We start from the raw sequence: 14,644 nt of genomic DNA, 5'->3' as shown, positions 1-14,644 counted from the left end.
TTTAACTCTGATCATGAAACTCAAGATGTTCATCTACTGAGACAAAGGTAGCCACATTTAATGATTTAAAAAATACTATTTTCTGCTATCCTTGTATTACTTTAGCCATAGTTCTAATTCAAAAGATAATTAAATTGAAACTTAATTTTCCATAAATCAGAAGAACTATAGTAAAAAAGGATTATTGATACCAAATAGAAAAAGGGGATTATATATTCTTATATAGCTTCTCATTTAATTCTTCAGCAAGTATTTTATGAGTGGCTATAATATACTAGTTACCTTGTAAGATGCTAAAGAATAAAAGAGCTCACTGTTTCAGGTACAAATGACACCTAAAGGAATATAATAATTTTCCCCACTGGCTTAAGAAGGAATATGGAGAAAACTGAATCTTGAAGGACAGAGAGAATTTTGTTTCCAATTATCAAAGAGTTAGTCTGAGAGTACTAAGAACAATCAAAACATCTTTATAAGAATATAAAATTGTGTTTGAAAGGATCCAAGCTAAAAAGGCAGTGAAGATATATGTATGTGGCCAAGATCCATTAGAAAAAGGAATCTCAGAATTACAAGTAAGGCTGGCACTTTAAGGTACTTTTCTCCTAGGTTTACTCACATATTGAAGATAACACAAAGATATAATGAGTCTGAACTAAGCCTTCATCAAATTCCTGGGCTTAGGGGAAAAAACAAGTGTTTGGGGCTACAAATAAAGGGACCCTTAATAAAAGCCCTAGCCTTTGAGTTTAGATTAGAAAGTACTGCACACTTAAGTGATGAACAGGCAAAAAATCCAAAAGGAATAATACTGAAACATTGAAAAGACAAGTCATTTTTGAATTATCTTAATTGCTGACTAAGTTTAAAGTGACAGACAATCTTACTCAAGTAACCTCAACACTTTTCTATAAAAAGATAACTTCATCTTAGTCCTCAAATTTCATCTATAATTATCACAACAATGTTAGCCAATCAAAACTGATCAGGCACTCCATAAGACAAAATTCTGTGAGAAAAAAATCCCACAGAAAAGGAAACCACCTAATGGGGTTATCCGCACATGTTTTAAAATCACTGTGCTTTATATACTCAAAAAAGTAAAGTCAAGATTATGAATTTCAGGTTTGGGAATATAGTTTAGTTGTTAGAGTGCTGCCTTGCATGCACAAGGCTCTGAGTTCAAACCCCAGCACCACAAAAGAGGAAAAAAAAAAGATTATGAATTTTGTCAAAGGATTAGAAACTATAAAACCAAGAAATAGTTGAGTGTGGTGACCTACCTACAATCGAAGATACTCAGGAGGCAGAGGCAGAATGATGAGATTAAAGATAGCTTGGAAAGCAGTAAGACACTAGTCCCTTATGAGAAAGAGCAAGGAGTCTGGGGAGGTAGCTCAATAGTAGAGCACATGGCTCAAGGTCCTGGGTTTGAGCTGTAGTACTGAAATAGGACTGGGGTTGTGGCTCAGTGGTGAAGCACATGCCCCACATGTGTGGGGCACTGGGATCAGTCCTCAACACCACATAAAATAAATAAAATATTGTGTCGGGCTGGGGATGTGGCTCAAGCAATAGTGCGCTCGCCTGGCATGTATGCAGCCCGGGTTCAATCCTCAGGACCACATACAAACAAAGATGTTGTGTCCGCTAAAAACTAAAAAATAAATATTAAAATTCTCTCTTTCTCTCTCTCTTAAAAAAATTCTATAAAAAATAAAATAAAATATTATGTCCATCTACAACTAAAATAATATTTTAAACCCTGAACTTTTTAAAATCCTAAACTCAATGAATGATTTTAGCAGCAGATTTGGGAAGTAAAATAAATCCTAGCGCTTTTAAGACAGGTCAGAAGAAAATATCCAGAAGAAGTAAATCCAGAATGTAGGAGGCAGGGGAAATCAAATTCTAATATGCATTATTATAATTGAGAGAATGAGGTAAAATAAACATTTAAAAAAAGACTCAAGAAATATTTAATGGTCCCAAACAACATAACTGCAAGAGGAAAAAGTGGGTGGGGTGGGAAAAACTACACCTAAGCACTTCCCAATAAAACTGTTAAAAAACCAGAGAAATGACTACAGGAACTAGGGGAGGGATAAGACCAAACAACAATGATAATGGACTCCTTAAAGAAAAAATTTAGAACAGATGGTAATTAATTGGATATTTTTAAATTGCTAAAACTAAGTAACAGTCAAAATTCAGTAGCCAAAAGAGAGATCCTTTAAAAATGGAAACTGGTTTTAACTCTAATCATGAAGTTCATGTCAACCTAATACAGATTATAAAGGTAGCAATATTTAGTGGATAAAATACTATTCTGTTTATCCTTGTACTACTTTGATACACTAATCAAATCTATCATTAAAGGACAATGTTCAAATAGAATGAAAATAATTTCAAATATGAAACCAACAGTGTAGAATGCAGAACTACAGAAACTTTAAATATGTGTATAAATTGAATGAATGTCTTATGGAGTTCACAGTATATGAAGTACTAACATACAATGCCACAACAGTTATCTGATTCGGGAGCTACTTAAAGCCCATAAAAAAAAATAATAAACCTATTAATCTATGTCAGGTTTTTATTAAATCCAGAATATATACCATGGCCTTTAAATTATGAGAAGATGAATAAAATTATAATTATAATTATATAATTACAATTATATAATTATAATTCCATTATAATTTATGATTACATCAAGCTTATACAGGGGATGAGGAAAATAATTAAAAATATTTAAACTATTAAAAAGATACAAGGAAGAAAAAAAGAACAGGTCATCAAATAGAAAGCAAATTCTTCATAAACCACAGGCACATATTGACATGGACAGACATATTTTAGAAAGTCCACTCAAGCAGCTATAGAGAAAATTACTAAGAATTTGAAATAAATTATATAAAAATATAAATAATGGAGAATGAAGACAGATGACCTAGGTTAGAAACAGAAAAGATGACACAGGCATGAACTAACATAGTACCTGGGGATGAGTAAAAAGAGTACAAACCACAGATGATGACTGAATGAATTTTGGAGGAGTTGAGAAAAATAGTGCTATAATTTAACTGCATTACAAAGAAAATTAATTGCCATTTAGGTCATTCATATTACTAGTAGGGACAGAGAAAACAAGTGTTCTCAAATAAAAAGTGATAAAATGAGAAATGTTTCTTTGAAACAGGCCAGGCATTTAGAACTGGCCTGAACAAAAATTTGAGATTCTAAAAAGGTCGCTTGGAGATCACAGAATTTTAGAAAAGTTAATGGAAAGGTTTTAATATTTAATGCATTAATTAGGCAACAGAAGTCAAAATACCTAAAAATAGTTAGGTCTATAAGAAGGTCTGTCTTTGCTTTAACAAGATATATATATATGCCGAAGAGTAAAATCAGGTGCAAACAAACAAAATCTGACACAAAAAACCTATTTTTAGAGAATTCAAGTATTTTTGTGGATTAAAAACTTCAAATGAACTTTCAAAAAATAACTAGCTCCACACTGAGAAGATTAATATATAAATATATACTACAAACAAGTACTTCTGTAATCATAACTCCTAAGGTCCTTGCCACAGTTCAATTTTTAGTGTGAACATCTGAGATATTCAAGTCCAAAACTTGTACCATCAACAAGTAAATATTATTCCTTTTTGAAGTTTTTATTCTACTAAAACATGTCATTCCAAATCACTCAGTATTTTTAAAGGTCCAGAGTTAGAGATAAAAGTTCAAAACATTAGAATTACATAACTGATCACAATGAAAGGTAATTAAAATAAATAGTGGGATCATAGAAAGGGCCTAGATCTTTTGAGAGGTATTTCCACATCAGTGACTGTTAATACCAGTTTACCACTTCCTGCCTTCATATGAATTTGACAATTGATTACGATGTCCTCACAGCCTTAGTTTATGGTTCCAACTACCTCAGGACTCTTAAGACTGATGATGGAAAGAAAAATGCAACTTATAGGAAACAAAACACAAAGGAGAAAAGACAAATCTCTACTTATTACAACTAGAAAAAATTGTAAATAATCTTAAGAAAAGATAAAATTATCTGTTAGTTCACACAGTGATAACAATAACAAACAATGAAAATCTTACTTTTGGAGTGCCATCTCATTTTGCTGGTAGAGTTCATTTAAAATCTCCACTTTCTGCCTAAGAGTTTTGCATTCCTCTTCCAGTTCAGCTTTAGAAGACCGTAGTGAATTGCAGTCACTTTCTAATTTCTTTATTTGGTCTGTAAAGGATAAAACAGCTTATCTCTATATGTGTACAAGGACTTAAGAACTTGTTTGAGGGAGTAGTGCCAAGAAAAGTAAGAAGCATGAAAGCAAGAAGCCATTCTTTATCTTTCCAATAAAATTTTAAGTCTTTTCAACATGGCAATTTCTTCTCAAGAAGAACCCACCTTCTAGATTACATATTGTGGACATCAAGGTGCTTTGCTTAAGTTGTAAAAGTTTTAGATCCTCTTCAACTACTGATATTGTAGTTTGTGTCTAAAAATTGCAGAAAAGAGAGGTATTCTTAAAAGTGAGGCACAGGAAGAATTCACAGGCACTATGGGACTCTTACAAAGAACTATACCCGAGAGACATCCATCATCTGCTTAATTTGATCTTTGATCTTCTCGTTCCGATCACCTAAAAAACAAAAGACTTTTAGCTTTTCCTTTCCTTACTTTTAACTCTATATTCTCCTAACTTCCCCAAACTAAAAAATGATTGTGTTCAAACACCGGAAGAAAAAAAAATCAATTAAATAATTAAACTGATTAGACTAATGACTTTTAAGAGAATTGCAAGCTTAGATTTAAAAAAAAAAAAAGAAAGAGGTGAATTTCAGACTGGGGTTGTGGCTCAGTGGTAGAGTGCTCACCTAGCATGTGTGAGGCACTGAGTTTGATCCTCAGCATAAAAATAAATAAAAGTACTGTGTCTGTTTTTTTAAAAAAAAAAGGTGAATTTCTAGTTTGCACAACTAAAATGTTATCTATGTTATTCTTGTAAGATAAAAGCTTTTCTTCTCTCTCAGATCTATCTTCACCTGGGCAAGTAAGTGTCTTGTTTAGAAAGATTCAATCCTCTATTTTCTCCCTGAATCTACTACCAGGTGTGGTTTGAAATACTTGCTATGTAAGCAATATCCAACTTGGGAGAAAACATCTGGAAATATTTTCCTCATCAGTAAACACTGTTACACTCCCTCTCTAGCTTTCTGATAGTCTCTAGCCTCTGTTCTCACAGCCTTAGTTAATGGTTCCAACTACCTCCGGACTCTTAAGACTGACTGTGGACTTAAAACCACAGAGCCATAGAGATGATGAGTATCAAAATCAAGTATCATCTGCATAAGTTAAGAAATAAATTTCTCTTACTGTACAATGTTCAATACTTAGAGGTTTAGGATGTGACTATTGTAGCTGCAGTGTACTTACTAGTTTTCAATGGGATAGAAAAAGTCAAGTGTTCTTCACATGCCTATTGCTACATTATACCCCAGCAACCCACCTCTGCCAATGCAACAGACATATCTATAGATCCAGTGATATGTGTCTACAACCCTGAAGCTTAAGAAGAAATTCAGCCAGCTGAAAAGTGGCATCTGTATACTTAATTAAAGACAGGAAAGCAAAAAAGGATTCAACCTCCCTGAGACTGATCTTACCTGCTAACTCTCCATTGGTTAATTCATCTGACTCATCTCGACTTTGATCCTCAGATTCAGATTCACATTGTAACCGATTCAACTGTGTGATGTAATTAGTTAGAGCCTAGAAAAGAAGCAAAAGGTTGGAAGACTCTCAATTTTAATTCAAAGATTTCAGGAGAATTCATGAGATGAAACATGTATTTGGAGTATAAACTTACATTAATAGTATCATCTTTAAGACTAAGCGTTACTTGTAAATCTTTCTGTGACTTCTCAAATGATTTCATTTGTTCACTGAGCTCAGCGTGTGATGTACTCCAGTCTTTCACTTCCTGCTGCAACTGAAAAGTCAAAACAAATGAATTCCTATGGGTTAGGGAGGGGTTTCTGCACTGGATACATCAGGACTACAAGACTTAGACAAAGAAATACAGAGCCATACTCCTCGGTGGCCTCCCTCAATCGAGGAGGTTGAGACCTTGGTTAAGGAAGAGGGCAGAGTGGCCTCAACTCTCACAGCTGCAGTAAGAACATCAGAGCTATCAGGAAGTTGACCCTGTTTATTGCATTCCCCAGAAAATTGCTGCCAATTCAAATAATTTACCTCCAGCAGGAATGGCTGGGCACATATGACTGTCTCCTAAATTTAGATTCCTTATCATGTAATCTTCCCTTGGCCGGTGAATCAGTAACTACTCAAAAGAGGATCATAAAATACTTAATTTTCTGGTTTAAAAAGTTTCTTTGAGGCTATGCAAGTTAATAACTGATTGACATTTGATAAGAAAAGCAATAATCCAAAAATCCAAACCAGATGGAGACCATATATATGCACTCAATTTGGGGAGCATTGTTTAAACTTTGCATATCTAGAAAAGGTCCTACATGAATATTCCTTACCTCAGAAACAGATCCAAAAAAGATACAAGATAATGATATTCACTTCTCTAGTTTACATTATGTATGACATCAAATTTTATTTACCTGCTCTTTCTTCTTCTTAAGCATGGTATTTTCTTTCTGAAGCTGACAGCATTCCAACTTCACCTTCTCTTCACGAAGCTTAGCTTCATTAAGGACAATGTGAAGCTAATGCAAAACACTACAGTTAGTGAATTAATTCCAAAGAAAAAACAAAGTTATACTTTCCCAAACCACACATCATACAGTTCTCATTTTTTGCACATTTTAGCACACCTCAAATTTTTGGTCTGCAACAAAACTAAGATATAGTATTAATATCCGTTAGCAAGAGTTGGCAGCTTTACCTCTGAAAGTTCAGAAGTATTCACTGAAATGACATCTTTAAGCTTCTCTATAGTTTTCTTATTTTCCATTATCTGCCAGGTGAAAACAGAACACAAAATATGCATTAGGATTTCAGTAGAAATACTGATATATATATGTGTGTGTGTGTACACACACATATATATACTAAAAAGATAAACACAACAAAATTTTTGTCAAGCCATCCCATTACATTTCAGGTAAATGCAGGGGATCCAGCTTTGGACTAAGCAAAAAATCAAGAACTGAAAGAGATGAGGAAAAATGAAGTCATAAATATTTCATGGCATCCACAACCTTACTGTTTATGAGATAACCAGAAAAAAAGGTCAAAGTATAGAAAATCATAATGCAATAAGTAAATAAAATGTTTTAAAGCATAGAAAATTAACTAATTAATTACTGTTTCAAGTAAACCAGTTCAAATTAGTAATTTTTTTCTAGTGATAGAGAAAAAAATTTCCCAAGATCATTTTTAAAATTTTCTTATCTGAAGTAAAAAATGATAAAATTTAAGGAAGAATAGACTAATCTCACATACAGAAGAAATCCAAAAAATTTATAAATATACCCGCTCCTTAAGGAAGTGGATATAACTCTGCAATCTTTGTTTGCAATGCCTGGGATTGAATCCTGGGCCTCATGTATGCTAGGCAAGTGCTCTACCATGAGCTGCATCCTGAGCTTGTAACTCTTCATACTTTAACTGTGGGCTGTGCATGGTAACTTCCAAAGAATACAATATGAAAAGGATTGGAAAGAATTTTTACAGTGGAGAAATCTGATAAATACTACCTCAGCTAGGTGATCAAGCTTACTTGGGGGTAGGATATTTTAGAACACACTCTCTACTATCTTTTGCAACTTTTATGTAATTATAGAAACTTATAAAAATTGAAAATGAAACATGAATTGAAAATGAAATAAATTTTTTTAAGTACAGAAAATTGATTAATTCATTACTCTTTCAAGTAAAAAGTAAACAAATACTGTTCAACTGGACAATAGTTTTTTAGTTGTTCTGCATGTTTCCAAGGGCAGAGCAAAGCAATATGAAAATTATCCAAGGTTGAGAATAAAAATATTTCCTAGGCCCATAAAAATAATTTGTTGTATCAGTACTTAAAAGTTCCACAAAATAGGCAGAAGTGGGTTCAACTTCCTTGGCTCCTAATCTTACTTTAGTTAACAGCTAGACTAAGTTTAACTTAACCAATTTTACAAAATATTCCAAAAGCCAAATTGCAGTAACACTTAGCAGCAAAACTCTTACCAAGTCCTGATTCTTAGCTTTCTGTTCTTTCTCAGATTCTAACATAACATGAAGACTTTTAGCTCTCTCATCCAGAAGTTCATTAGCTTTTTCAAGAAGCTTCATTTTATCCTGGAAAAAATAGGTGTCAAGATTACTCACTCATTACATTTACTTTTGAGGTTAGAATGTAATTCCCCCCAAAAAAGGGATTTTTACCTTGTAATTAGTTGTTTCATCAGAAAGAATCATTTTTTGTTTCATGGTTTCTTGAACCTGTTTCTTTGATTCCTTCACCTATGCAAATAAAGCATTCAGAATTAAGATACACAAATTATAGTGCTACTATACAAGTTACTTCCAGACAAGTGACCCTTTCCAGAAGAAAGCAGTACTTAATACATGACTGCTTAGAATTTGGATGATTTGTAGGAAATAATGAAAAAAAATTTAAAATACGATTTTTAAATTAAAACAGGTAGAAATGATTCAAGCTAGAACCAAGGGAGAAAGAAACAAAAAAATAATTATACCTTCTGTTCATAATTTGACAATTTCTGCATTAGTTCTTCATTTTCTTTTATGAAATTGTTCACCTTTTTGGAAATTTGCTGTTCATTGACTAAAAGGGGGAAATATACAAGATTATTACAATCACTAAATGAAATTCAATTATTCAATCTACTAAAAGCAAAGACATGTTATATGGTACTATGAGGAAATACTTCTTAGCATAGCTATTATGCTTTTAAAAAGAAATCTATGCTTATTAGCAATAAGAGTATAAAAATTATTAAAATTTAAGAAAAATATAAGAACAATGATATTTTGCTGGGCGCAATGGTACACACCTGTAATCCCAGTGGCTCAGGAGGCTGAGCTAGAAGGATCCCAAGTTCAAAGCCAGCCTCAGCAAGAGCGAGACACTAAGCAACTAAGTGAGACTTGGTCTCTAAATATAGGAGGTTGGGGATGTGGCTCAGTAGCGTGCCCCAAAGTTCAATCCCAGGTACCCCTCCCATCCAAAATGATATTTCAATTTAAGCTTATTTCACAGATGGGAAATACAGTAAAGTGTTGTAGCTTGATATTCCTCCCTTCTCAAAACACTTTCTTTTCAGAAAATGGAATCATTTAATTCTTTGCAAAGAAAAACAGAAATGAAAACATACTGATTCACATTACCATTCTTTAAATTATCTACTCAATTACTTTATGCATGATTAAATCATTAGCATAGAAATACTCTTCAAATGTAATACATCTGCATTATATCAATATTCAAAGTTAATCTGCCCCAAATTAAAACTTATCATCTCCCTATCCACAATTTGTTCCTCCTCTTTATCTCCTATCTCAGAGTTGGAACCATCATCATCTACTCTATTATCCATGCTAGCAACCTAGGAACAGTAAAATTTTCAGGAGGTAAAAAAGATAATAGACATTAAAAGTCACTGTATCTACTTCTAACATACATAAAACACACATCAAACACCAATACAAAGGGTTATTACAAGTTTAAGAGACCTAAAAATTTACCTTGATATACTCTATCTTTTACCTAGAAGAGAGAAAAAAGATTAAATTTGATATCAAACATCTGCTCAATAGAAACAGCATTCCTAAAACAACAATCAGAATCATAACCAAGTGAGAATTTAATAACATTCTGGTTCAGGATAATAATTTATAGGATTAAAAATAAGTAAAGGTTAACAAGCCTTTTAAATTTAATTGGTAGTGATATTTCATAAATAGCCTCTGACATAAAAACACTTATTTTTTATGCACCTTATTTCACAGTAAATATGTGTGTGTGTATGTGTGTGTGTGTGTGTGTGTGTGTGTGTGTGTGTACTCAAAATCATTTACTTGACAATTCTAAATAACCAGGATAAAGTCTAGAAACAATGACTATTCAAAAGGAATCTGAGGAAACAATATTAAAGGCATAATCTTTGTACTAAGATATGCCACTTTCACTCACCAGAAAACATCTTAGAACTCCAATTTAAATTTGGCTATTGGCTGAATTTAGAAACTAAGAGGCTACATCATCTTATTTCTGCAAACCACTAAATGTATAGCAAGAATTCTGAAAGGGAAGACTGCTAGAAGAAAATGCACAAGCAACAAGAGAAATGACAATTAACATATTCTGGAAAGGACAAAAACAATCATTTCCAAAAGACAGCAATAAACTACCTGATAATAAAACCTAAGCAGAAATTTTTTTAAAACATCACTAAATTTCTTTATAACTTAGCATATTACTTGTCCTTTCAAATGTTATAAATGGTGATGGGATACTCAGATGTGTCCATGGATCATCCATGGGATCTTCGTAATAGGAAATTGCATTCAGAAAACTCCAACACAGAAAGAAATGAACATTTCTTTAATGTCATAGCCTTGCTAACCTTTTACTCAAAATGACAACAGAGGAAAATGGGAAGTAGCATAAAAGCAGTCATCTAAGGTAAGGACTAAAGTTCCAAAGTCAAATGCTGAAACTGAGGAGCAACAAGCTAGGAACCAGATCCCACATAACCTAGTGAAAAGAGAAACAGGTACCAGGGTTTTTGAAATGAAAGAAACAAGAGAGAGAAATATAAAATGTTGTCATGTTTTTCCCTTCTCTTTATCCTTCTATTTCCTTTTTCCTTTTAGCTGAGAAAAAGTTCAATGAGATTAGAAAATTCCTCACAGGAATCCAGGCAAACGATTCTTCTATTTAAGAAGGGAATACTTTCTAGGAGATTTTACACTCAATTGTACAAGGAGAGGAAACTTATCTTAACAATGATATGTCTGATATAATTAAGAAATCAGAAAAAGAACAATCAGATTTGAAAAGATTTGTATCCAATGCTTTTGACCTCTTTAACTGTTAGGCTTTTCATATGCAAAGTCCATTTACCTAAAATAATTTTCTTCCAATTATGTTAAATAACTATGAAACAGAATGACCTACAGTACAAACATAAGTATGTATAAGCACACACACACACACACACACACACATATATATATATATATATATATATATATATATACACACACACACACACTTATACATATATATATATATATATATATATATATATATACACACACACACACACACTTATACACTTATACACTGTACACATATACACAGAGATAGACTAATTCTGCTCAGGAAAAAAAAAGACTTAATGAACAAAACATTTAATGGATTTTTGGACAACACATAATCTATACTTCCAAATAAAAAGGTATTTTCTGAACATATGATCAAATCATAAAATCTGGGAAAAATTTATATAAAAGACTGGAAAAATTATCTCATCTCCTTTTTCTCATTTTACTGTATTTCTTTGCAGCATTTCCCCCTGTTTATATGTGTTTATATTAACATACAGTTCATCAACATTTAAATCTTAGTTTCTGATTTTTTTCCCCACTTCACATTTAATTGTGAGCATTTTCTGTACCTCAAAGCTTTGAAATAAATACATCTGCCTACTATTCCATTAATTGAACATACAATAACCCCTAAATGAATTATGTTGTGCTAAGTCTTCAATCTAATACACTGTTCCATTGAAAAACATTACCAAAATCTTCAAAGCATAGTTATTTCTTTAAGATAGATTACTAGACATATATGCTACATAAAAGGATATTTATCTAACCTATCCCATCTTTTATCCCACTTTTAAGACTTCTGATACATATGAAACTACTGGTCAGGATGGCTGTAAGAATTACCAGTTCTACCAACTGCACCCACACTAAATTATTTTATAAGGTTAGTTTGACTTAAACCAGTAATTTGTGTTTTAGCAACTGAAAAAGAAAAAAAAGGGGGGGGGCAGTGACTATATAAAATAATCCTTGTGCTTATGTGCTGAGGTATAAGTAAGTTAATTTACTCACAACAAGAACAGTTCTCCAAAAAAAAATGACAAAGGATACAATCCCAAAGAAAACAGTGAAAACTACAGGCTTCCATGGTAGTCCATAAAAATCAGGCCCAGGTTGAGTATCATCAGGCAATGTAGTAAACAGCTGAAACAGACAAATTAGAAGAAATGGGAAACCTTAAATTTATAACAAAACAGTCACAAAGAATCATGGCAATTCTAAACCAACCTCCTCATCAGAAATCAACCTCCTCAATATTTTCCAATAGCTTCTTCAAGAGAGAGGATACTGGCAGTCTCACATTTTTTGTTGGCTTGCAGTGTTTTCAAGTATAATGAATCTAAATACTTTTTTAAAAAATATTTATTTATGTATCTTTAGTTTTAGGGTGGACACATTGTTTTGTTTTTATATGGTGCAGAGGATCCAACCCAGTGCCTCATGTATGCTAGGCAAGCGCTCTACCACTGAACCACAACCCCAGCCCGAATCTAAATACTTTAAATTGAGCATACATTTCCAGTTTGTAACAGGCCCTATATCATCACATTGTCTAACACCTGGCTAGAATCCCTCTGGATCATTCTTTTCTCTTAGATAACCTGGTTTTTATAATTTAAAAAATTCATTTAAGACAAAAACTTAAATATATGAAAGAACTAATTAATTTTATGGCAACAAATAAAAACAATGATGATATAAGATTTTAAATCTTACTTCCATTCCACTCTTATATAAACAGATAAGTGACATGTAATTTCAGACAACTCTTGAAAACTGGCTTAAACTTCTCTGAATTTAACATCCTTCTATAAAATTCAAAGCCTAATTTTAAATGGTTGCTCAAAGGCAGTGCAGTAAACACCTGCCTACTCTTCCCTGTTTTCACCGCCCTCTACACGTAATAGGAGATAACTGTCATTTGGGCCCAATTCCCCAGCAGTCTCCGTAGGGAAAACACCTGTAGTAACCTTAGCTGTTTGGATTGTTGGCTGCATTTCGGAACATACCATGAGGTTGTCACCTCTATTCCGTCAAAAAAAAAAAAGTGCAAGTGGGGAAAGCTCAAGTACACTCTCACCGGCCTCGCTTAACAATACACTCAAGTCCTGCCTGCCTTGGGCCCGACACACTCCATTTCTCCGTCGCCACGACAGTCAGTGCACCCACTCCGCCAGAACTCAGCCACCCGCCTGCCAGAGCTGGGGTCCCTCCCTGGGAATGGGACCATCACCTCCAGTAGCTTGGCAATGAGGGCTGCGTAGAGCACCGACAGGGGTCCCAGGAGCTCCGGGTCCCCCGGGAAAGCAGTGACAGAAGGCACAGTGGCAGGTACTGAGTCCATGGTGTAGGGACAGCTGAGCGGAAGCAACGCTTCCATGCAGAACAGCACAGGACCCTCTTTCACTGTTTCCTACTTCGGTAGGACCCAGCGCAGGGGGCGGGTACTGGGAGTGAACTTTGCCTTCCTCCACTGCAGGCGCTTTCCGCCCAACGCAAGTAAAACGCGTCATCAGAGGAAGCCCCTGGGCCCACAGCAGTGAGAGGACAGAGGATGCAGAGGGGCGGGCAGGGAGCGGAAAGAACCAACTGCGGAGCCCAGCGGGGGACAGCGCAAGGAGAGCCCAGCAGAAGAGTCCAAATGAAAGGACTCCAGAAGGAAAGAGGCTCACCTGTCCCCGGAACTGGGAGAGGACCAGCGATTTAGAAGGCCCTGGAGGAAGCCAGGGAACTAGCAAAAGGGGATTATAGGCAGAGACTAGGAAAAAGGAGAAAGTCAGGCCTCCCAGCTCCTCCCAGAGCAAAACCCTTTTGTCAACGTGTTGAGACACCAGGTACCTACCTGCCCCAAAAGTGCAGACAGAAGAGGAGAAGCTTCTCCTGCTCCCTTATAAAGGACTACTGCTTGGACTGGGCTTTCCTTCCCTGCTCAATCCAGTCCTGTTACTTTCTCCAATTGTGGATGACACTCTTTTTAAAAAGCCTTACCCTAAGGAATCATGTCATTATCACCCCACTCCGGTGGCTTCATTTCTGGATGCCACATTTTAAGGTTGCATGACTTGTGGAAAAGAACAGAATCATGAATAGCCCCCGAAAAGCACGTGCTAAAAATTGAAGAAACTGGGGACGTTTAACTTGGGGAGGGAATGAACATATGTGGATCTTTAAAAATCTGTCATCAAGTTGATTATAGTCAATTCAAAAGAACAAGAATAAGCAGGAAAGCACTGAAAAAGAAGAGCAATGAAGGGTACAGGGAGGGCAGACTATATAATTAATTCATGTACCCTCGTCCAAGCCCAAGAATACATAGAGATTGTGGGACAGAATAGAGAATCCAGAAACAGAACCAACTGGACACTTGGGGTACAATAAAAGTTAGTTTGGGGAAAATAGACTTTCTAATAAGTAGCGTTACCCCATGGAAAATTATAAAATTGGATTTTTCTCTACTTATTCAAAAGATAAACTACAAATGGATAAGAAACATGAATGTAAAAATAG

At 34.5% G+C, this 14,644-nt stretch overlaps 1 protein-coding gene across 5 annotated transcripts in view; it reads right to left on the bottom strand.

The window, feature by feature from the left end:
* The window catches only part of LOC144375141 (transport and Golgi organization protein 1 homolog), a 133,953-nt gene that overhangs the window by 7,113 nt on the left and 112,196 nt on the right, over positions 1 to 14,644 (bottom strand). For 4 of the 5 annotated variants that reach the window (XM_078038721.1, XM_078038725.1, XM_078038723.1 and 1 more), the window contains 12 exons: positions 12,149 to 12,280; positions 9,767 to 9,788; positions 8,758 to 8,846; positions 8,444 to 8,521; positions 8,246 to 8,356; positions 6,954 to 7,025; positions 6,670 to 6,774; positions 5,904 to 6,026; positions 5,701 to 5,806; positions 4,621 to 4,676; positions 4,442 to 4,532; positions 4,132 to 4,270 (listed from right to left, as the gene is read on the bottom strand). In XM_078038721.1, the coding sequence (XP_077894847.1) occupies positions 4,132 to 4,270; positions 4,442 to 4,532; positions 4,621 to 4,676; positions 5,701 to 5,806; positions 5,904 to 6,026; positions 6,670 to 6,774; positions 6,954 to 7,025; positions 8,246 to 8,356; positions 8,444 to 8,521; positions 8,758 to 8,846; positions 9,767 to 9,788; positions 12,149 to 12,280 (1,124 nt within the window). Of the gene's footprint in view, positions 1 to 4,131; positions 4,271 to 4,441; positions 4,533 to 4,620; positions 4,677 to 5,700; positions 5,807 to 5,903; positions 6,027 to 6,669; positions 6,775 to 6,953; positions 7,026 to 8,245; positions 8,357 to 8,443; positions 8,522 to 8,757; positions 8,847 to 9,766; positions 9,789 to 12,148; positions 12,281 to 13,370; positions 13,598 to 14,644 lie in introns of those variants that run through there. The other variant, XM_078038722.1, reaches the window with a different exon arrangement.

Source organism: Ictidomys tridecemlineatus, chromosome 2 (assembly GCF_052094955.1).
Source record: "Ictidomys tridecemlineatus isolate mIctTri1 chromosome 2, mIctTri1.hap1, whole genome shotgun sequence".
NCBI lineage: Eukaryota > Metazoa > Chordata > Mammalia > Rodentia > Sciuridae > Ictidomys > Ictidomys tridecemlineatus.
This window is presented reverse-complemented; position numbering and strand designations above follow the sequence as displayed.